Here is a 21,460-nt window from a genome sequence, read left to right as displayed (position 1 = left end):
TTTGGCTATTGTGGACATTGCCGCTATAAACATTGGGGTGCAGGTGCCCCTTCGGATCACTACACTTGTACCTTTGGGGTAGAAACCTAGTAGTGCAGTTGCTGGGTCATAAGATAGCTCTGTTTTCAACTTTTTGAGGAACCTCCATAATGTTTTCCAGAGTGGCTACACCAGCTTGCATTCCCACCAACAGTGTAAGAGGGTTCCCCTTTCTCCACATCCTCGCCAACATCTGTCATTTCCTGACTTGTTAATTTTAGCCATTCTGACCAGTGTGAGGTGGTATCTCGTTGTGGTTTTGATTTGTATTTCCCTGATGCCAAGTGATACTGAGCATTTTTTCATGTCTGTTGGCCATTTGGATGTCTTCTTTGGAGAAATATCTGTTCATGTCTCCTGATCATTTCTTGATTGGATTATTTGTTCTTTGGGCATTGAGTTTGATAAATTCTTTATAGATTTTGGATACTAGTCCTTTATCTGATATGTCATTTGCAAATACCTTCTCCTATTCTGTCGGTTGTCTTTTGGTTTTTTCGCCTGTTTCCTTTGCTATGCAAAAGCTTTTTATCTTGACGAAGTCCTAATACTTCATTTTTACCCTTGCTTCCCTTGCCTGTGGCGATGTGCCTAGCAAAAAGTTGCTGTGGCTGAGATCACAGAGGTTGCTGCCTGTGTTCTCCTCTAGGATTTTGATGGATTCCTGTCTCACATTTAGGTCTTTCATCCATTTTGAGTCTATATTTTTGTGTGTGGTGTAAGGAAATGGTCCAGTTTCATTCTTTTGCATGTGGCTGTCCAATTTTCCCAATACCATTTGTTGAAGAGACTGTCTTTTTTCCATTGGATAGTCTTCCCTGCTTTGTGGAAGATCAGTTGACCATAGAGTTGAGGGTCCATTTCTGGGCTCTCTATTCTGTTCCATTGATCTATGTGTCTGTTTTTGTGCCAGTACCATACTGTCTTGATGATGACAGCTTTGTAATAGAGGTGAAAGTCCAGAATTGTGATGCCACCAGCTTTACTTTTCTTTTTCAACATTCCTTTGGTTCTTCGGGGTCTTTTTTGGTTCCATACAGATTTTAGAATTGTTTGTTCCAGCTCTGTGAAAAATGCTGGCGGTATTTTGATAAGGATTGCATTGAATGTGCAGATGGCTTTGGGTAGCATAGACGTTTTAATAATATTTGTTCTTCCAACCCCTGAGCATGGAATGTTTTTCCATTTCTATGCATCTTCCTTAATTTCTTTCATAAGTGTTTATAGTTTTCAGAGTACAGATCTTTTACCTCTTTGGTTAGGTTTATTCCTAGGTATCTTATGGTTTTTGGTGCAATCGTAAATGGATGAATGTTTTTGAGGAGAAAACCTGTTTTAAAAACTTCCTAGTATTTTTACCTCTTATCTTTTTAGTGACGAAAATGCTTCAAAGAAATAATTTTGGAAGATCCTCTAGAGGCAAAGTAAAGTAACTGCATTCAAAGATAGAAATTATAACTTGGAATAAAACAGTAAGGTTTTATCAAAAGAGTTAAAAACTTAAGTGAGGTTAGTAAAGCAAAGATGGATAGGTAGATTATTCCAGATGATCGCTGCTGCAGAGAACACCACTCCCTTCCTAGCAGCCATGAGATGATACAGAGGAAGAGAGACAGAGTCAAAAAGCAGAAAGAAAAGTAGTCACAGGAAATAAGTTTCTTAAAAATTGCTGTTGTGGGATGCCTGGGTGGCTCAGTCAGTTAAGCATCTGCCCTCAGCTCAGGTCCTGATCCCAGGGTCCTGAGATCGAGTCCCACATTGGGCTCCTTGCTTAGCAGGGAAACTGCTTCTCCCTCTGCCTGCCGCTCCCCCTGCTTGTGCGCCCTCCCTCCCTCCCTCCCTCTCTCTGTCTCTGACAGTAAATAAAAGTGAAGAAAAATCTTTAAAGAAATTGCTGTTGCAATACTACAAAGGATTTAAAATATAGAAAGTATTATTCTAAACCACATCCTACAAGGATCAGGAAAGACATTTATGTAATTGTTTAAAATAATGTCTCCTACCACATTCTAAAATGTTAATATTTATGGACTAAAAGATATGCTGATACTTAAAATTGAGATAGCAGAAGTAGGCGGCCATGAAGGTGCTAAAAAAGAGAAGGTAATAAAACAGAATTTAGAACCATATAAATGTTTATCCTTGTATGTTACCACACATTCATTTTGAAAAAATTTAGGAAACTTCAAAATTATTTGTGCTTTGCCCTTTAAAATATAAACAACTGTATTATTGAGTCAAATTTTACTTTAACCTCAATGCCTAGAATATTACTAAAAATAATTTGTTTTGCATTGACTTATTTTGGAATTTCTGAGAGACCTAACATATAAATAACTGATGCATATAAAAAGCCCTAATTTCTTCCTTCCATGGGAGAATCTCTTGGTTCAGCTGTCCAAAAAAAGGTCTCAATTCTTTACAGGGAAATGTTAAGTAAACATTTCTACTTGGTGCCACAATTGTGTAGCCAATACAAATAAATGATTATTTGGGTTTGTTGGTTCTTCCATTTTCTGTCTTTTTTATGCTTCCAAACTTATATTAAATTAGTCAGACTTTTTCACCGATCTCCCTACCTACCTTGGCTCCACAGAGGGGAGAACATGTCCACTTCATCTACTGAGCTTTCATATAAAGCTACTTCCTTTCTAAATGTGGGCCTTCTTAAGTGCTTTTGAAAGGTGGTTTTGGTGGAGAGGCTCCATAGCTGGAATGGGAGTGAAGGGAACTAAAGAGGAGAGAGGACACTCATTTTGAATGAATAGAGAGGTAGTCTGTAGCATTCTCACAAAGATCTTGAGTACTGTATGAGTGGTTAAATAGGCCATAGTGTATCCTTCCAGCTACGTGGGGTTGGACAAAGATGGTGGCATTTCAGCATTTCTACGACTAAGGATACACGGGAATAGAAATTCCAGGTAGAGGGTTGTGCGTGAGTGAAAGCACTGGGAGGAAAATGCAGGACATGGTTGAGAAATAGAGTCTGTGTGTTGCTGAAATATTGGGTGTGAGTGCAGAAATGGTTGAAAAATAAGGATAAAAGAATAAGCTTGGGAAATTATTGATGGCAATTAAAAATTAAAGTGAAACATTTATGCTTAATGTAGAAGCAATGGAGAGTCACAGAGGTCTTTTTTAAGCAGTAATTTAGAACCTTGCTTTGTGAAGATAACTTCAGCAGCTCTGCTTAGGTTGGAAAAGTTTAGTGGAAAGGATACAGCTATAGTTGTCTAGATTCGTGGTCAGCCTTTTCTATAAAGAGCCAGATAAATATTTTAGGCTTCGTGGGCCATATGATCTCTGCCACAACTACTCAGCCCTGCCACTTGTAGCCATGGACAGTTTATAAACAAATAAGCATGGCTGTGTATTTGTGTAGTAAATGAGCAACACCGTTTTGTAAATAATAGTATTGAGTTATGAATAAGGGCTTCTCACACAGGTCCTTAAAGATGTTGTACCCTTAGGTTCATATTTACCTCTTTAGCTTCTTCATCTATAAAATGGATCTATAAAATGGCATCCTTCTCTGATTTTTTAATAAAGTAATTGTTAAATAACTTTTTTGCAAACCCTAAAGCTGTTTAGAGAAAATGTTTGATAAAGCTCTAAGATGAATTTGCTATTGAGAATGGACTACTTGTTGTTGGCTTAATTCTTTTTGTTTCTTCTTGGGTCTTTGTTTAGACCAATGTGGTGCTAACTTCTAGAGGTAAGATAAATCTACTTTTGAGCGAGTTGTAATATTTCTAGCTTAGACCTTGATCTTAAGAGATAGAATTATAGTAACTGTTAAAATGAAATGTAGCCAGGAATATGATAAGCTGTTGATATGTGTCTCTGTCATAGTGAGATTGCGTTTACTTTAAAGGAAGCAGCACAGTACCTATACTGTGAATATGTTTAATATTTTAAAAGTTACTCATCTGGAAAAGCTTGATTAAAATGAGCTTTTTAGATGGCACTCACAACCTTTAAGATCATTAATGGTAGCATTCGAAAGACTAGAGAAAATTTAGTTTTAACTTTGTACAATCTTTTCTGGCAATTAAAAATGATTAGATTTATCTCTTTTTTTTCCCCTTAAAAGTTAATAATCAAATGGATCTCAAGCTGAGAGGCAGTATAGTGTTATTAAGAACATAGATTTTGTGATCTGGGTTAAAATTCAAGTTCTGCCACCTTACCATCTTTGTGACTTAAGGTAATTTATTCTTCATCTAAAAAATAGCATTAAATGTACCTGCCTTGTCAGGACTGTTATGAGAATTTTGTTAAGCGAGATATATATAACGTGCTTAGCACCGGGTTTGGAATGTTATAAGCATACAATAAATAATTATTTTTTCAAAAGGATGTTAGGTTTTTTTTTTCAGGTAGCTTATGCTTTCTTAGGAATGTCTTTCTTGTTGGCTGGCAAGGATATGGCACACAGAAGTTAACACTTATATATTTGGAACACGTGATCACTTTGAGAATGCCACTCTGTTATCAAATAGGTTTGTTAAAAATATATGCAGATTTCATGGTTGTTTTAATTTCCCCAGTACCATTATCATCCTCTCAAACATTCAGCTATTTGAATTAGGTAAATTCTTCCTAATAGAATTCAATGAAATTAATATTTCAAAATTAATGTGTATACATTTATGAGGATTTAAAAATTTACAAGGAATTTTATTTCAAATATGAGTATATTCCAGGCACTATCCTAGGTGCTAATGATACAAAGATGTATGACAGTTATTGTCTTCAAGAAGCTGATAGCCTTCAAAGAAGGAAAGATAGGCAACAAAATCAGTAAATATACTGAAAATGTGCTGATACATGTGTTCCCAGGGTTTACAGGACTGTAGAGCAGAGAGTTGTAACCATCGTGAAGGGCTAGGGAGAAAATAAGCTGAAACTGATGAGGTTTTCAGGAGATGATGCCTCTTGAGCTGAGCTTTGAAAGAACAGATTAGCCCAGAAGAGGAACTGGATGTCGTTCAGAGAAGGGGAGTTTATAGATTTTTATTAACATTCATTAGAAACATGGCTGTGTGACTTTGAACAAGTAACTTTACCTCACAAGGTTGTATCAGTATTAAAAGAATTAATAGGCTTTCTATTCCAGTGAAGAGGAAGAAACAGGGATCAGATTTATACTCCCACCTAAACAACTAAAAAAACTGGACAAATTATTAGGGAAAACAACTCTCAAGACAATGACGTAAAACATGAAGGACAGTGATTCTGAGAGGTGGAGGAAAAATGAGGTGTGCCCTTATAATTGCTTCAGCTTGAGGCCTAGAGAAAGTTTCCAGGTCACACCACAGGAAGGGATGACTCAGGCAGAACCTGGTAGTCTCCTTGAGTTGAGAAGATGGAGCTGTGATACCACAGAGGCCAAAGCCCCTAGAAATCACAGGGCAGGTTACCAGAGAGGAGTAAGCTACAGAATATCTGCAGAGGGTTTCCTTCAAGTATTCAGCAGACTACTCATTAGTACATGTATGTAAGGAAAGTATCCAAGGCTTGGAAAAGAACTATTTGAAGTGATTAGAAGAAATTGCCTGCCACTACACGGAGTTGGGAACAGTGTCACCTCCCAACACCCAGTGTGGAAAACCTCATCATTCATGGTGCTTCTGATCAAGTACTAAAGAAGTCTTAATGGTGGGGAAGAATTAATGACAGACGTAAAGCTGTTCTGGTGCTGCCTAACAAAGTGGGAACTGAAAGGAACAAACTGCTTCCAAGTAATTTAACTGTGTCCTGGAACAAAGACCAAGACTATAAGAATACAAAAATAAACAGCATACAACAAAATAAAATCACGATGTCTGACTTTTTTCCCAAAAGTACCATGCATCCAAAAAGATCAAGAAAATGTAACATATAATAGAGACAAAAGTCAATCAGTTGAAACCAACCTAGAATTAGTTGATGAGGACATTAATAGAACTATTATAACTATATTGCATATGGTTAGAGAGCCACTAAAAAAACTGAACATATTAAGTAGAGACATGAAAGCTATAAAAGCAGTCAAAATTCTGGACTTGAAAAGTCTGAGGTGAAAGATACACTGGATGATATTAATGGACATGATACACTGCAGAATATGGATTAATGAACTAAAAGACATAGCAAAAGAAACTATCCAAAATGGAACCAGAGAGGAAACAAAAACAAAAACAAAAAAGAGCATTTGTGAACTGTGGTAACATTAGGCAGCCAAATACACAAAATAACATGTGACTGGAATCCTGAAAGGAAAGGTATGAATAGGGGCAACAGAATAATATAATTGAAGAAATAATGACCAAAATATCTCCAAATTTGATAAAAACTATAAGCAGTTTCAAGAAGCTGTACAAGCCCCAGGCGCCTGGGTGGCTCAGTCGTTAGGCGTCTGCCTTCGGCTCAGGTCATGATCCCAGGTTCCTGGGATCAAGTCCCACATCGGGCTCCCTGCTCCGCGGGAAGCCTGCTTCTCCCTCTCCCACTCCCCCTGCTTGTGTTCCTGCTCTCGCTATCTCTCTCTGTCAAATAAATAAAATCTTTAAAAAAAAGAAGAAGAAGCTGTACAAGCCCCAAGCACAAGAAATATGAAGAAAACCACACCAAAGCTTATCATAATCAGATTGCTTGAAACCAGGTATGAGAAGAAAATCTTAAAAGCAAAAGAGTAAAAATAAATACTAATTGTTAGTATATAAGAGAAAAATAATACTCATTATGTATGGGGGAACAGAGATAGCTATGAAAGCAGATTTCTCATGGGAGACAATGCAAAGTACAAGACAGCAAAGGAACAACTTTAAAATAACGGTAGAAAAATTTTATAGGCCTAGAATTCTTACAGGAAGAATATCTGTCAAAAATGAAGGCCAAAATGAAGACTTTTTTTAAGACACACAAGAATGGAAATAATTTATCACCAAAACTCCTGGACTACAAGAAATGGCTAAAGGAAGCCTTTTCAGATACTGGGTTGACATAAAAGAATAAAGAATAGAGAGTACTGGGAATGGTAATTACATGAGTAAATAGAACTCTTTTAAAAGATAACTGTTTAAAACAAACAACACAGTGTATTATAGAGTTTATAACAATATATGACAGCAATGACGGTAATAATACAGAGGCTGGGAGGGGAGAAATGTAAATATATTATTGTAAGGTTTTTATAGTATATATGCAGTAATATAATGAAGATAGAGTGATAAAGATGTATATTGTAAACTCTAAAGCAACAACCAAAATAACACAAAAAGAATTTCAGCTAATAAGCCAACAAAGAATATAAAATGGAATTATAAAAATGCTCTGTCTAGGAGAAGGCATAAAAAGAAGAAAAAGGGGACAAAGAACAGATGGGACAAACGGAAAACAAACAGCATGTGGTAGAATAATAATTACATTAAGTGTAAATTGGTCCAAACATGTCAAGTAAAAGTCAGAGTTTTTCAGATTGCTTAAAAAAGCAGGGTCCAGGGGCTCCTGGGTGTCTCAGTTGGTTAAGCACCTGACTCTGTGATTTTGGCTCAGATCAGCATCTCAGGGTCCTGAGATCAGGCTGCTTTGGGCTCTGCTCAGCACGGAGTCTGCTTGAGATTTTATCATTCTGCCCCTCCCCCCACTCGCACGTGCTTGCTCTCTCTCAAATAAATAAATCTTAAAAATATATATGTAATGGAATATTACTCAGCCATCAGAAAGGATGAATACCCACCATTTACACTGACATGGTTGGAACTGGAGGGTATTATGCTAAGTGAAATAAGTCAATCAGAGAAAGACAATTATCATACAGTTTCACTCATATGTGGAACATAAGAAATAGCGTGGAGGACCACAGGGGAAGAGAGGGGAACTGAATGAGAGGAAGTCAGAGAGGGAGACAAACCATGAGAGACTCTGGACTCTGGGAAACAAACTGAGGGTTGCTGAAGGGGAGGTGGGTAGGGGGAAGGGGTAACTGGGTGATGGACATTAGGGAGGGCAGGTGATGTGATGAGCACTGGGTGTTATATGCAACTAATGAATCATTGAACACCGCATCAAAAACTAATGATGTACTATATGTTGGCTAACTGAATTTAAATAAATATTTATAAAAAACAAGATCCAACTATGTGCTGCCTATTACACACACACACACACACACACACACACACACACACACTGCAGATATAAAGCCCAAGAGGCAAAAATGATGGAAAAGAATATACCAGGCTAAAGTTAATATTGTTAAGTAAGTATTACTGTTAAGTAAGATGTCTTTTCTTCCTAATTGACATGTAGATTCAGTGCAATCCCATGCAAAATCCTAGCAGGGTTTTTTTTGGGGGGAGGGGCGTACAAATTGATAAGCTTATTCTAAAATAAGAGATGCAGAAGAGCTAGAAGAGCCAAAACTACTTTGAAAATGTAAAAAAAAGTTGGAGAATTTATTCTACCTGATTTCAAGAGCTAATATGAAACTATAGTAATCAAGACAGTGTGGTATTGGTATTAAGACTGACAAATAGATTGGGACACCTGAGTGGTTCAGTCGGTTAAGCGTCTGCCTTCAGCTCAGGTCATGATCCCAGGGTCCTGGGATCAAGTCCCACATCGGGCTCCCTGCTCAGTGGGGAGCTGCTTCTCCCTCTCCCTCTTCCTGCTGCTCCCCCTGCTTGTGCTCTCTCTCTCTGACAAGTAAATAAAATCTTGAAAAAAAAAAAGACGATCAATGGGACAGATAGTCTAAAAGTAGAGAGATACATATATATATATATATATCTATGTTTAGATATATATATATCTATTTATATCTCTCCAATGGATTTTTAACAAACGTACAAAGACAAATGCATGGGAAATAATTCTTTTCTACAAATGGTGCTAAAACAATTGCATAGCAATATATCAAAACATTTTTTAAGGTTTTTCTATGTTGCACTACATAGAAATTAATTAAACATAAACTATAAAACTTCTAGGTATAAACATAGGGCAGATCTTTATCAATTGTGGTTAGGTAAAGATTTCTTATATATAACACCACAAAAGCATGATTTGTAAAAGAAGAAATTGATGAGTTGGACTTCATGAAAATCAAGAACTTTCACTTCTTTGAAAGATTATCTTAAGACAATGAAAAACAAGCCACTCAGTGGGGGTGGAGAGCTTTATTCAGAAAATAAACATAAATATATAATTTAGTTTGTGTGTGTGTATATATAAATAATATGCAAACACTATAATTAAGAACTCTGAAATCTCAATAAGAAAACAGTCTAGGGGCACCTGGGTGGCTCAGTCGGTTAAGCGTCTGCCTTTGGCTCAGGTCATGATCCCAGGGTCCTGGGATTGAGCCCCATATTGGGCTCCCTGCTCCACGGGAAGCCAGCTTCTTCCTCTCCCACTCCCCCTGCTTGTGTTCCTTCTCTCGCTGTGTCTCTCTGTAAAATAAAATCTTTAAAAAAAAATTAAAAAAATAAAACAGTCCAACAAAAATACTGATTCAAATGTTTCCATTGTTTATTCCAGTGTTTATAGCAGCACTGTAACAATAGACAAAGTATGGAAAAAGCCAAAATGTCCATCCACTGATGAGTGGATAAAGATATATGTATGTGTATACAATGGATTTTACTCATCCATTGAAAAGAATGAAATCTTGCCATTTGTAATGATGTGGATGAAAGAGAGTGTATTATGCTAAGTGAAATAAGTCAGAGAAAGACATATGCCATATGATTTCACTCATATGTAGAATTTAAGAAACAAAACAGATGAACATAGGGGAGAGGAAGGGAAGTAAAAATAAAATAAGATAAAAACAGAGAGGCAAACCGGAAAAGACTTAACTCTAGAGAACAAACAGGGTTGCTGGAGGGAGGTGGATGAGGGGATGGGCTAAATGGGTGATGGGCATTAAGGAGGGCACTTGTGATGAGCACTGGATGTTATATGTAGGTGATGAATCAATAGATTCTACTCCTGAAACTAATACTACACTGTATGCTAACTAACTTGAATTTTAATAAAATCTTGGAGAAAATTAATTAATTAAAATAAAAAAAAACAATCCAATGAAAATCTGGCAAAAAAATTTGAACATCCGTTTTTCCAAAGAAAATTACCGATAAGGAGCACATGAAAAGGTGGTTACCACCGTTAATCATTAGGGAAACATTGATTAAAACCACAATGAGCTTAAAACCACTTTAGAATTTTAAATTAAGAAGGCTGATTATACTAAGTCATGACTAGGATGTGGAGCAACTGAAACTCTTATACACTGCTTGTGGGAATATAAAACTACTTTGGAAACAGTTTGATAGTTTCTTAAAAAATTAAGCATATATTTACCATCTTTCCAGGATTCTCTCTATATACATTTTTTGTATAAAAAGAGTGTATGATTATTTGAAATTGAGAGAGATAGCTGAAAACTATTTAATCCAATCTTAATTTTGATTTTGCATAATGTTGCTAATTTAATTTATTTTCCAAGTTGGAGGGCTCTTCTAGCTCAGCCACAAGTCTTTTTTTTCAGACTTCCTACTTCCCTGTTCTTAACAACCCCCAAAAGTGTTGTTGGCAGCTGAAATGGCTCTTGTTTCACCAACTCCCAGGATTTCCACAGTGGTGGCCAGGGCTTCAGGGACCTAGCTGAACATGAATGGAAATGAGAAGGGTGAACAAAGAGTTTAAATAGTTTAGTGTATAAACTGGTTTGTATAAGGATAGGCTTGCTTCTCTACTTCTTGTTTTTCATGTATGTAGTTGTGGCTCCAAAGATTGTGCTGGTTTTGAATGTTAGCTTTGGCACTCTTTTGAAATTCTAGACATGCTGTCTATTTATAAAGAACTTGGGGGATTGAACAAGTAAGAGTAAATCCGAAGTTAAGGGAACAAGTCTCGACATTGAAGATAGTCACCTCCACAAGCCATTAGAAGACTGACATATTTTAGTTTCATCTTAGGAGCATTTGTTTCTTCTTACTCTTCTATAACACTAGGGCTTACAAATGGAGTTAAGTAAGTATACTGGCTACCAAGGAGAGGGAAGGGAGCAGAGCAGCTCTGGAAAACCCATGGCAATAGAAAGACTACCAATCCCTTCTCCCCCACCCAGAAGACCACTATTAATTTAGAAATTTTAAGCCCTATATGATAAGAATTTCTAGCAGAAGTACAGTTTTCTTTAAGTGAGTTAAAATTATGATACATTATCTACTAATTTACTTTTTTGGATATCATACCATAAAACATAATAATGTTTTAACTTTAATATAGAAATTTTAAGCCCTATATGATAAGAATTTCTAGCAGAAGTACAGTTTTCTTTAAGTGAGTTAAAATTATGATACATTATCTACTAATTTACTTTTTTGGATATCATACCATATAACATAATAATGTTTTAACTTTAATATAGCCTTTAAAGACTTCTAGTATAAGTTCATACTGTTCTTACTGTTCTGTTTAATGTTAATGCTAAATTTTTTTGAGGGGACAACAGTATAGTCTCTATAATTCAGTTTTGGTGATATTTGTTTAATTATGTACTACTAATTTTGATGTAAGGAAAATTATTATTTTTTTTAAAGATTTTATTTATTTATTTGAGAGAGAGAGAGAGAATGAGAGAGAGCACGAGAGGGAAGAGGGTCAGAGGGAGAAGCAGACTCCCTGCTGAGCAGGGAGCCCGATGCGGGACTCGATCCCGGGACCCCAGGATCATGACCTGAGCCGAAGGCAGTCGCTTAACCAACTGAGCCACCCAGGCGCCCGGGAAAATTATTTTTTAATGGAATATAATTTTTTATCCATAAGTTTGCTTCACACAATATAATTATGACATTGTATTCTTAAATATGTCCTCATTTTACAGTTCTTATATTAAGAAATTGTATTACATGCATTTCTATTTGGTATTATATTCTTATTTATTGAATAAGGTTTAATTTCTGGTTCTAAATAACATTATTACCATTTACCAATTTTAGGTGGAATTCATACTAATCCCTGAAGTGTAATACACATTAAAATAGCTAAAGCATTAGAAATTTTGGCACTTGAGCCCTTAAAGGTAATTTCATTCTAAGCCAGTTAGTATGGTGATACGTAAGTAAAAATGGATTAGTATAAATTGTTCTTTTAGCTCTGTATCCTGTTTCTTCTTTCTCCTTAATCTTTTCTTAAAAAGTAGCTATAGATAGCAAATAGAATGATGGCAACAGAAATCAGACTGCCTCTTTCCTGCTCCCAACTCCCAACTCTTCTATTTTGGAACCAAGCAGCTGCCGATGCAGATAGGTAGATGGCACCTGGAGGTTCTCAGCCGTGAGACCTGTTGTGATGCTGTCCTTCTTCTGGGACAAACTCAAGGTTCCATCAGTGTAGGGAAGCCCTTGGAAAGAATCTGAGAGGCAGGTGAGTGATAGTAAGAGACTGCAATCCCATATCCATTCAACTTATTCACTAGTAAAGGTAAAAGAAAGATATTTACAAATGAACAAAAAGTGAGAGAACATTTACATTTGATACCCAATCCAAGAAAAATGCTTGAAAAATGACTTAAATATTTATAAGTAACAATATTTATAAAATACAGATTTTAAAAGTCTGTCAAGTCCAACCATGTATTTTTCCCCATGGTTGAAGTTCTCCCCTGTATTGCTAAAATTTAGCAAGTTACATTTGTATAGGCACATGTATTTAGAATGTCATCATATTTCATCTACTAGGATAAATGTATTATTTTGGACAGATTTTTCTTTTGAACAGAATTAAAAACTCATCCTTATGCTTTTTTATCTATGGAATTAATTGCTTTGACTTCATGACTGTCCTAGTGATTTAGCTAGAAGGATCCTGAAATTTGGAGTCAGAAGGTCTTTATTTTCAGTCATTTACTAGTAGAGGCAAGTTACTAAACTGCTCTGGTTTTCTTTATCTTTGAATATGAATCCTATATTATAGACTGTTAGAGAAATTAATGAACCCATAAATATGTCTTAACAGGTGTTTTTATCAGAAACACCAGTCATCTTTCTTTAGGAATGGGAATTACCATATTTTCAAGACAGTGGTTATAAATGGAGGAGGGTAGGACCTGCCACGGAGGAGGATTTTGTAGGGTAGGAGACTTTAACAATACTGTTTGGGTTTGAGGGGGGGGTTGTTGTTGTTTTTTGGATGTGGATACTCATCATCCTGCGTATTTTTCTATGTCTTAAATATTTAATTGTTAAAATAATCTTCCTAATGAAATGCATGAAACTTTGCCAGTGAAATATCCTAACCAGTAAAGTATCTTAACATTTTTCTATCAAAGGACTTCCTAGGACACTCTGAAATGTATGCTTCATAATTCTTAGCTTGTTTGGGACCTGCTAGTCAGAATATCATTTCCTTCATGCCATTCTAGTGATGTAATATTGCACAAAGTATCACGTTTCTACTGTGTGTGTTAAGTAATTGGCAGAGGTCACAAATTGTCTGTTTGGGGATTGAACCTGGCTCTTAGAAGTACTGTTTGTCCCACGCAGTATTGGTCTTTATGGAAACTTAAAGTCTCATGAAAAATCAAGAAATGTCATAACCCTGAGTTTGCATTTCTGTATGACAACGGTGAGTTGGTGCTGAGTCTCAGCTGCTCCCTTGACCTAGGCCACGTGTTCACTGTTCTGCACCCTCACTATGCTCCCTGACACTGAGGCCAAATGTCATTTGCCTTTTATCATCATAAATGTTTATATTACTGCTTGGCCCCCATAGGCAGTTAAGTTTATAACTCTTAGAGAGGTTGTATTCAGTAGATGTCACAGTCTTCTATTGATATTTTGCTGTGATATCTTAACTTGAGGTTACATATTTTCAGTACTTTATAACTTTATAAAGCTCGCTTGTGTACATTTTCTCTATAAACATAATATAAAGTACTATTTTTAAGTTTGTCAGCTCCTCCTTCTGTCAGTCAGTCCTTTCATGTTACAAAGTAGTTATTTCTCAAATCTAGTTCTTCCTGTCCAACCTTACCACCACTACTCCACCTCAGGCCCTCATCATCTCTCACCTGGAATTCTTTAATTGCTTTAATTGCTCCAGTCACATTTCTTTCAGTTCATCCTCAAGTGTATCACTATAATAGGCAGATCTCCTCTCCTCACACCACTGTTTCAAATTCTTCCGAGTCTCTCTGTCTTCTGTGGCAAGATCTGCAAATGTTTCCTGAAAGGTCCAGATAGTAAATATTTTAGGCTTTGCTGGCCAGAAGTTTCCTGCTACAAAAAAATTGACTCTGCTGTGGTTGGACTGAGCACAAAGCACCCACAGACAGTACGTAAACAAATGGGGATGGCTGTTCCAATAAAACGTATTTACAAAACCAGGTCACCAGTCTAGGGCCATGGTTTGTTAACCCTTGTTCTAGGATAGGAGAGACGCTCCCTGTCTTTCTTCCTGTCTTAACTACTACTCTTCCATCCTTTTTCTTACAGTTTATTCAGAAGCACCACTCAAATTCTTAAACCTTTCTTGTACATCTTCTTTCTATATCCAATTATTTCTTTCATTCAAACCATTTTTTCACAGAGAAATATTAAAATATATCTTATAAAATGTTAATTCTCATATGATGGTATCATATTGAAACGTGAGCCTATTTAGTCACTTGCTGACATTTTTATAAATGTATAGTGAAGTATAGTCTTAAGTGTTAAAAAGAGTTTTTAACAAATCTTTCATAAAAATCCGTAACTTTGATACAATCCATTGTTGTGGCTTATGGCTTGGATACCATCAATACATTATCCAAAAATCTCAGAATAAGGTCACTGGTAGGAAAGTAGTTTAATTTCAGCACTATCAAGTGTATTGAATCAAGGTCCTTTGAGAAAACAATTTTAGGACTGTTAATAGGAATTGAAAGCACGTAACTCTAATTGTGTCCTATCTTCATCACAGTTGCCCCTTGCAAATAGTTAGGAAAGCAAAAAGCCCCTTGCAAATAGTTAGGAAAGCAAAAAATATTTGGTTTTAGGATACGACTTGCCTGAAGTATTGGACATCAAATTGCTGCTTAAATTCTAATAGATAACTTTACACCTTTCCAAATGCAAAAAAAAACAACAGAACTTGATAATATGTTGTTAAATATATTAACAATGTGGGTTTTGCCTCATTATTAAATTACAGTTTTTAGGCTATTGCTGATTGGTACTGATTTAGGTGCTGATTTAGGCTATTGCTGATTGATGTTGGATAGTAAACAAAACTTTTTCCAGTAAAAAAATGAAAGAAATTCATTCTTGCATCATATTAATGAAAAGTGTGATTTGATTACTGTGGTGAGAGGATTAGTAGAGCTGTTGTTGGAATTTTGTTGATGGAATTTTGTTAAGATGTGGATGGATATTAAGCTTGATAAGATAAAGTCCTCTAAATTTTCTGATATTTGCATAATAATACATTAATTTAAAGCTCTCTATATTAAAACTGACCTGTAAATGTTCTTTATGGTTGATTTTTAGCCACCAGCTGAACAGGCCAAAGCCAGACTACAGCTGGTTCTTGAAGCTGCTGGTAAGTGCATAATTTATTTAAATGAAAAAGTACTAAATAAATCTTAACATGCTTACAGGTGGGTCAAAGGAAAAAAACACCTATTTTCATATATCTTCACAAATTTATGAAATTTAGGTTATATGTATGGCCATATTTTATAGGAAATATTTATTGCTACAGTATAATGCTAAAAAGTCATTCTTTACCTTTTTATTTATAAAATTGGCTTCAATTTTAGTTTCAGTTTTGATAAAGTCCAATTTATTGACTTTGCTTTTGGTGGCATATTTAAGAATTCTTTGCCTAACCCCACATCACATCATGAAAATCTCCTCCTATATTTTCTTCTAAAAGTTTTATACTTTTGCATTTAAGACCATATATGATCTATTTTGGCTTAACTTTTGTATAAAGTGTGAGTTTAAATCACGTTTTCATTGTTCTAAAGGAAACAAGGTAAATGTACTATAGTAATTTCTCCAATTGCATTGGACTAACTCATTGGACTGTTCTGGGTACTATCTAACCTTAAAATACCGTATGTTTTGTTTTTCAATGATACAGTAATGCAGTGACTTTGATTTTACATATAATGCCTAGATTTATGTAGACATTAAATATTTTACCTTTTCAAAAAACGTGAAAGATCAATGTTATCTTTTCTAAGTACTGATATTTTACTTTAAATATCAATGTGCTCTTCAAAATGTATGTAACTTTTTAAAATAAGTTGTTAAGGTTAAGCATGAGGGAGGGTTAGAATAATAATGCCAAAGTAGTACATATTTCTTAAAATTATTTGCTTTTTAAAGATCTGTAAAGAGTCCATAATTTCCAATTGGAAAGTGAGAATTCTATTTTAACATCAAAAGTAATTTCGGACTACCAGATGATAGTAGTTATATTTTTAGTGTTCATTGATTGAGAAAATACATATGTGCATATTGATTCAAGGATTTCTTGGATTAACTCCTACCGAGTCTCCACAGTTTAAAGATTGGGAGCACCAGTGTAAATGATATACTAGCTTCCTAAATCACTAATAGAAAATAAAGGGATTAAAAATTGATAAATATTTTGACTGTGAGTCTCTATACCAGTCCATATTTCTTTAAAAATCATTATATTTTATGTATTACTTTTACTCATTTTATCTTTAATTATGTAGAAATTACAATTTCTACATAGTATTACAGTTTTGCTTGCTGTCAGGTTTTTCATATTTTGACTCAAATATACTGTAAGATAAACTAGTTAATATGATTCTCTGTCATTTACATAATGTACATTGATTCTTTAGTAGCATTTTGCTTTGAAAAATTATTTCCAGTTCATAATTTGAGTATGGACAAACTCTTAAAGAAAATTTTTATGGTGCTTAGTTCAGGAAATATTTGTTTCCATTATTATAACCATAAAGAATTTCATTTCATAGTTTTATACAGTTGTCTTTATCTTTTAATATGATTTTGAAGCACATTATAAAACAGATCTGACACTCCAAACCTCATAGTATATAACTTGCTTATATCGGTCCCAGCTGTCACCCCTCATAATTTAATTTAACCATCTAAATTCTGTTATGGATAAAGAGCTAGGTTCTGTGAATTTGAGATGCATTCAAAATATTATGACAATTTTACAAATTAGAAAACTTACGTTAGCTGGATAAGCAAAGGACAGACCTTAGCTACATGTAGCATTATTTACTTAATAATTTTCTTCTTTATTTAACATGTTGTCCCCAGCATTTCCCTCTTATCAGTTACACTATGATATATATCCTGTTACAAATTATGTTTTTTATATTTTAGATTATTTTCTTGGAATTGATTATAGAAATGAATTTATGAGGTTAGAGGTTATTAATATTTAGAGTGACTTTTTATGCATTTTTGCTAAATTGTTTTGCAAAAGGACTGCACTACTTTACATTTCCAGTATTAAACATTTTTACCAAGACTTCACTTTTGATGCCAATTCCATGAATATATTGCTTTATAATATGACATAACATATTTACACCCCTTTGGAAAACATCCAGTACTGCTTTTAATGAGAACGTGTGGACTTGGAGAGAAGTAGGTGGATGGATAGGGAAGTAGGATATAAGCAAATACAGAACTTATTCTCAAAGTTCTGGATCTCTTTCAGTGAAGAATACAAGGTGTTCATGGTATTATTAAAAACAAATAAATAAAGGAAGGGGGAATAAAACGAACTTGAGCTTAGTCTGGAAGTCTTGCTATTAAAGTCTAGCCTACTCCTATGATTGAGGTACCTGTATAGGAAGGTCTGGTAGCACCCATTTTGTCACATTGGAGGAAGTTTACTTGGGTTCTCAGGGAAAACATCCTTGACTTTGGGCCTTAAAATTGAGTACAAGGAAAGACTTAAGGCTGTAAAGATTCTTGAGACAGGATTTATTTCAGCTTTATAGTTACTATAATCTGGTAGATAGGGTTTCTATATAAAAAAATCCTGAAGCTACTTAGTCCTTTATTCTAACTTCAGGTCCCAGAAGAAAGTTTTATATGTAACCATTGCATTGTTATTGATTTATGAGTGAATGTTAATAATGTTATTGGTTTGGAATTAAAATATATTTAGAACATTTGGCAACAATTATTAGTGGTATGATTTCAAAACACATGTGTGAGTGAAATAACATTAAGCAAAATGTAATTGTAGGGTATCATGCATATTATACCAAACATGAATTTGAAGTCATAGATTTTATTGTATTTGTTACGATCATATTTTTTATACATTAAATTTACGTATTTATACTTTGTTATGCTCAATCTTCAGATTTAGATAGAATCTTTTTTCATGTTCATTACTAAATTACAATTGAAACCAAATTTCATGTCTCTTGTTTAACTTTTAATTCAAAGGTGATGTGAAGTTAAGGTTATATCTAAGATTGCTTTTCTGTTGTTTTCAAATGGCAACAGGACACAGAAGGTTGCAGAATTGTATAAATTTGTAAGACAGAATCTTTAAGTTGTAACCTCAGCTAATGGCTTACCCTATGATATTGAGTAAATCCTATTAACCCTTTGTGCCATGCTTTCTTTTCCTTTCCGTTTTAAAAATGCTTTTACCATTCTCCCATTTATTAAGATGCAAAACTTTGAAATTTTATCTTTGACTTCTTAAGAGGCAATGATTCACCTAGAATAAATGATCTTATTTTGAAGTATTTTTTATATTTAGCCCTTTATTATCTTTCCCACTGCCATCTCCTTAGTCTAGATGCCAAACATTTCACCCAAAGGTTAATCTGTGACTTCCTAATTGGTCTCTTGCTTCAGTTCTCTTCTCTGGAGATGGTAGTGAAAAGTGGAAGGATTCCAAGCCTACTTATACTACCTACTCTTTGTGACCTTGATGTTTATTGGTTAGCCAAAACAGAGTATTTTTAAAAAATGGACCATGACAAATGTATATATTTTCTAGTTTACTATAGTTCTCTATTTTTTTAAAAGTAATTTGTTGAGGTGAAATTCACATGATATAAAATTAATCGTAATTGTTTAAAGTGAACAAACCAGTGGCATTAAATACATTCACGGTGCTGTATAACTTTCCAAAACATTTCCATCACTCCAAAGTAAAACCTCTTACCTGAGAAGCAGTTTATCTCCACTCCTTGGACCCCCTGCAACCACCAGTCTGTCCTCTGTTTCTGTGGATTTATCTATCATGGATATATATAATGGAATCACACAATGTGTGACCTTGTGTGTCTGGCTTCTGTACTTAGCACAATGTTTTGGAGGTACAGCCACATTGTAGCATATATCAGTATTTTATTTCTTTTTATGGCTGAATAATATTCTGTTGTCTGTATGTACACCATTTATTTATCCATGCATATATTGATGGAAATTTGGGTTACTTCCACCTTCTCACTGTTGCGAGTAAGTGTTGCTATCAACAGGCATATACGTGTACTGTTTGGGTACCTATTTTGTAATTTTGGGTGGTATATACCTAGAAGTGTAATTGTGCGGTCATTTGGTAATTCACCAAACTTTTCCAGTGTCTGAGCGATATTACATTTTCATCAGCAGTGTAGGAGGATAGTCCCCTACTATTTCAGCTAAACCACATCACACATTTAAATTACCTATTTGAAAGTATTTAGCTTTGGGAACTTCTCTGTACCATAATTTACTCATTTGAAAAGGGGCAAGATTATAACTACTTTATAGGATTTTTGTGAAGATAAGTATAATATGTGAAATGTCTAGCCCAGAGCCTGGTGAATGGTAGCCGCCAGAAAATGTTAATTTCCATATTGCTTTTTGTGATAACCACTGCTAGATGGTTCTTTCTCAGCCACCATTTGGTCATGCTACTACTTTGGCTCAAAATTAGTCACTGGCCCTCATTTCTTACAAAATTAATTTTGCACTTCTGTGCTTAAGGTTCCAATGTTCTGTATGGTGGATCCACAGATTTTTCTATATTTATTAGAATTCATTTCTGAACTTCTCATTATTCTTTGAGTTACTCATTCTTCTGCATTTTTTAGAATTCATTTCTGAGCTTCTCATTATTCTTTGAGTTACTTGTTCTTTTCTACCTATGGATCTTTGCTCATGACTTTTTCTCTTCTAGAAATGACTTCTTCCTCCCTCTTCCCACCTCTAAACACTTCAAAACAAATCTCAAATAATATTTCCACAGGATTTTCGTGACCATTCCAGCACATAATCTTTTCTCTTCTTTTTTGAGTTCTTTCTGTCCTTGTCTGCACATACCATTTATGCTGATATTTACTCACATATAGCTGATACTAATATTTAATTATTTCATGAGTGTTGGACTTATTTTCCCAATGAAATAATAAACATGATGGCCAGGAACCAGAACTAAAACTTCTAAGTCTTTCCCAGGAGTTTTAACAGCATCTATAGAGAGTGGTACTATGCCAAATAAGAATCCAGGTATTAATCTTTGCTGAACAAGTCATTGTGAAGAAACAATCTGGACATAACTGAAAATTAAACCTTTTAAATGGTGGTATGCTCATTTTAACCACTGATTCATTTAAAATAGATACACAAAAAAATTCTCTGGCTTCTAAAGTAGAAGATATTGGCCAATAATCTGACTTTTTAATCTTAAACTTTAAGGTAGTGCATAACAGAAAACATAATGAAACATGAATATCACACAGGAGGAAGAAGGAAGTTAGTAAGTTTTCTTAAAAGACTTGTCTCCATCACTCTTGTTTTCACTGTTGTTTGTTTGACTTGTTAGCAGCAGTCCAAACATTGGGGTTTTGTACAAAAACACAGTATAATCTTATGCCATATGTATGCGTAGGTTTGAAGAAGAATTTAGAGGAGAGATTTTTCTAAAATGTAAATATTTTTCATCAGTATGAAGAGATGACCCTTCTTACAACATGGTTTTAAAACACATTTTTCTCTAAAATCTTTTTAATATTTTACTTTTAATAGAATTATTGACACATGTAACCTTTAAAATTCTATTTCTAATGTTATAAGAAAAAATAGAAATTTTGTTTAGTGCATGAATGGTAAATAACCTTTATCATAAAATTTTTGTATAATATTTCATTTTCTAAATAATGTCTACAACCTTTTTGTTTTGCTTTATAGTTTTTAAAGTACATTCATTAATCTTTTATCATTTGACTCACATCACAGCATGGGTAGCTAATTAACTCCATTTTACAAATATCCTGAAAGCATAAGTGGTTTGTAAAAGGCCACATAGCTAGTAAGTGACAGAACCAGGACCCAAATCCCATGATTTCTGACTCCTGAGCTATTTCTATCCATAGTTTAAATCCCTGAGTTATGTTGGGCAGAAAGAAGGATGATAG

The 21,460-nt window shown here is 34.7% G+C and overlaps 1 protein-coding gene across 1 annotated transcript in view; it reads left to right on the top strand.

Moving 5' to 3' along the window:
- Nucleotides 1-21,460, top strand: part of RSRC1 (arginine and serine rich coiled-coil 1) — a 429,365-nt gene that overhangs the window by 238,283 nt on the left and 169,622 nt on the right. The window contains exon 6 of the mRNA XM_088023061.1: nucleotides 15,561-15,612. Within this exon, the coding sequence (XP_087879187.1) occupies nucleotides 15,561-15,612 (52 nt within the window). The remainder of the gene's footprint in view (nucleotides 1-15,560; nucleotides 15,613-21,460) is intronic.

Source organism: Eumetopias jubatus, unplaced genomic scaffold (assembly GCF_037043125.1).
Source record: "Eumetopias jubatus isolate StellerSeaLion01/CBP00866 unplaced genomic scaffold, mEumJub1_p1.0 scaffold_1, whole genome shotgun sequence".
In the NCBI taxonomy this organism is placed as follows: domain Eukaryota; kingdom Metazoa; phylum Chordata; class Mammalia; order Carnivora; family Otariidae; genus Eumetopias; species Eumetopias jubatus.
Note: the sequence above shows the minus strand (reverse complement) of the source record. Positions and strands in the feature narration are given on the sequence as shown.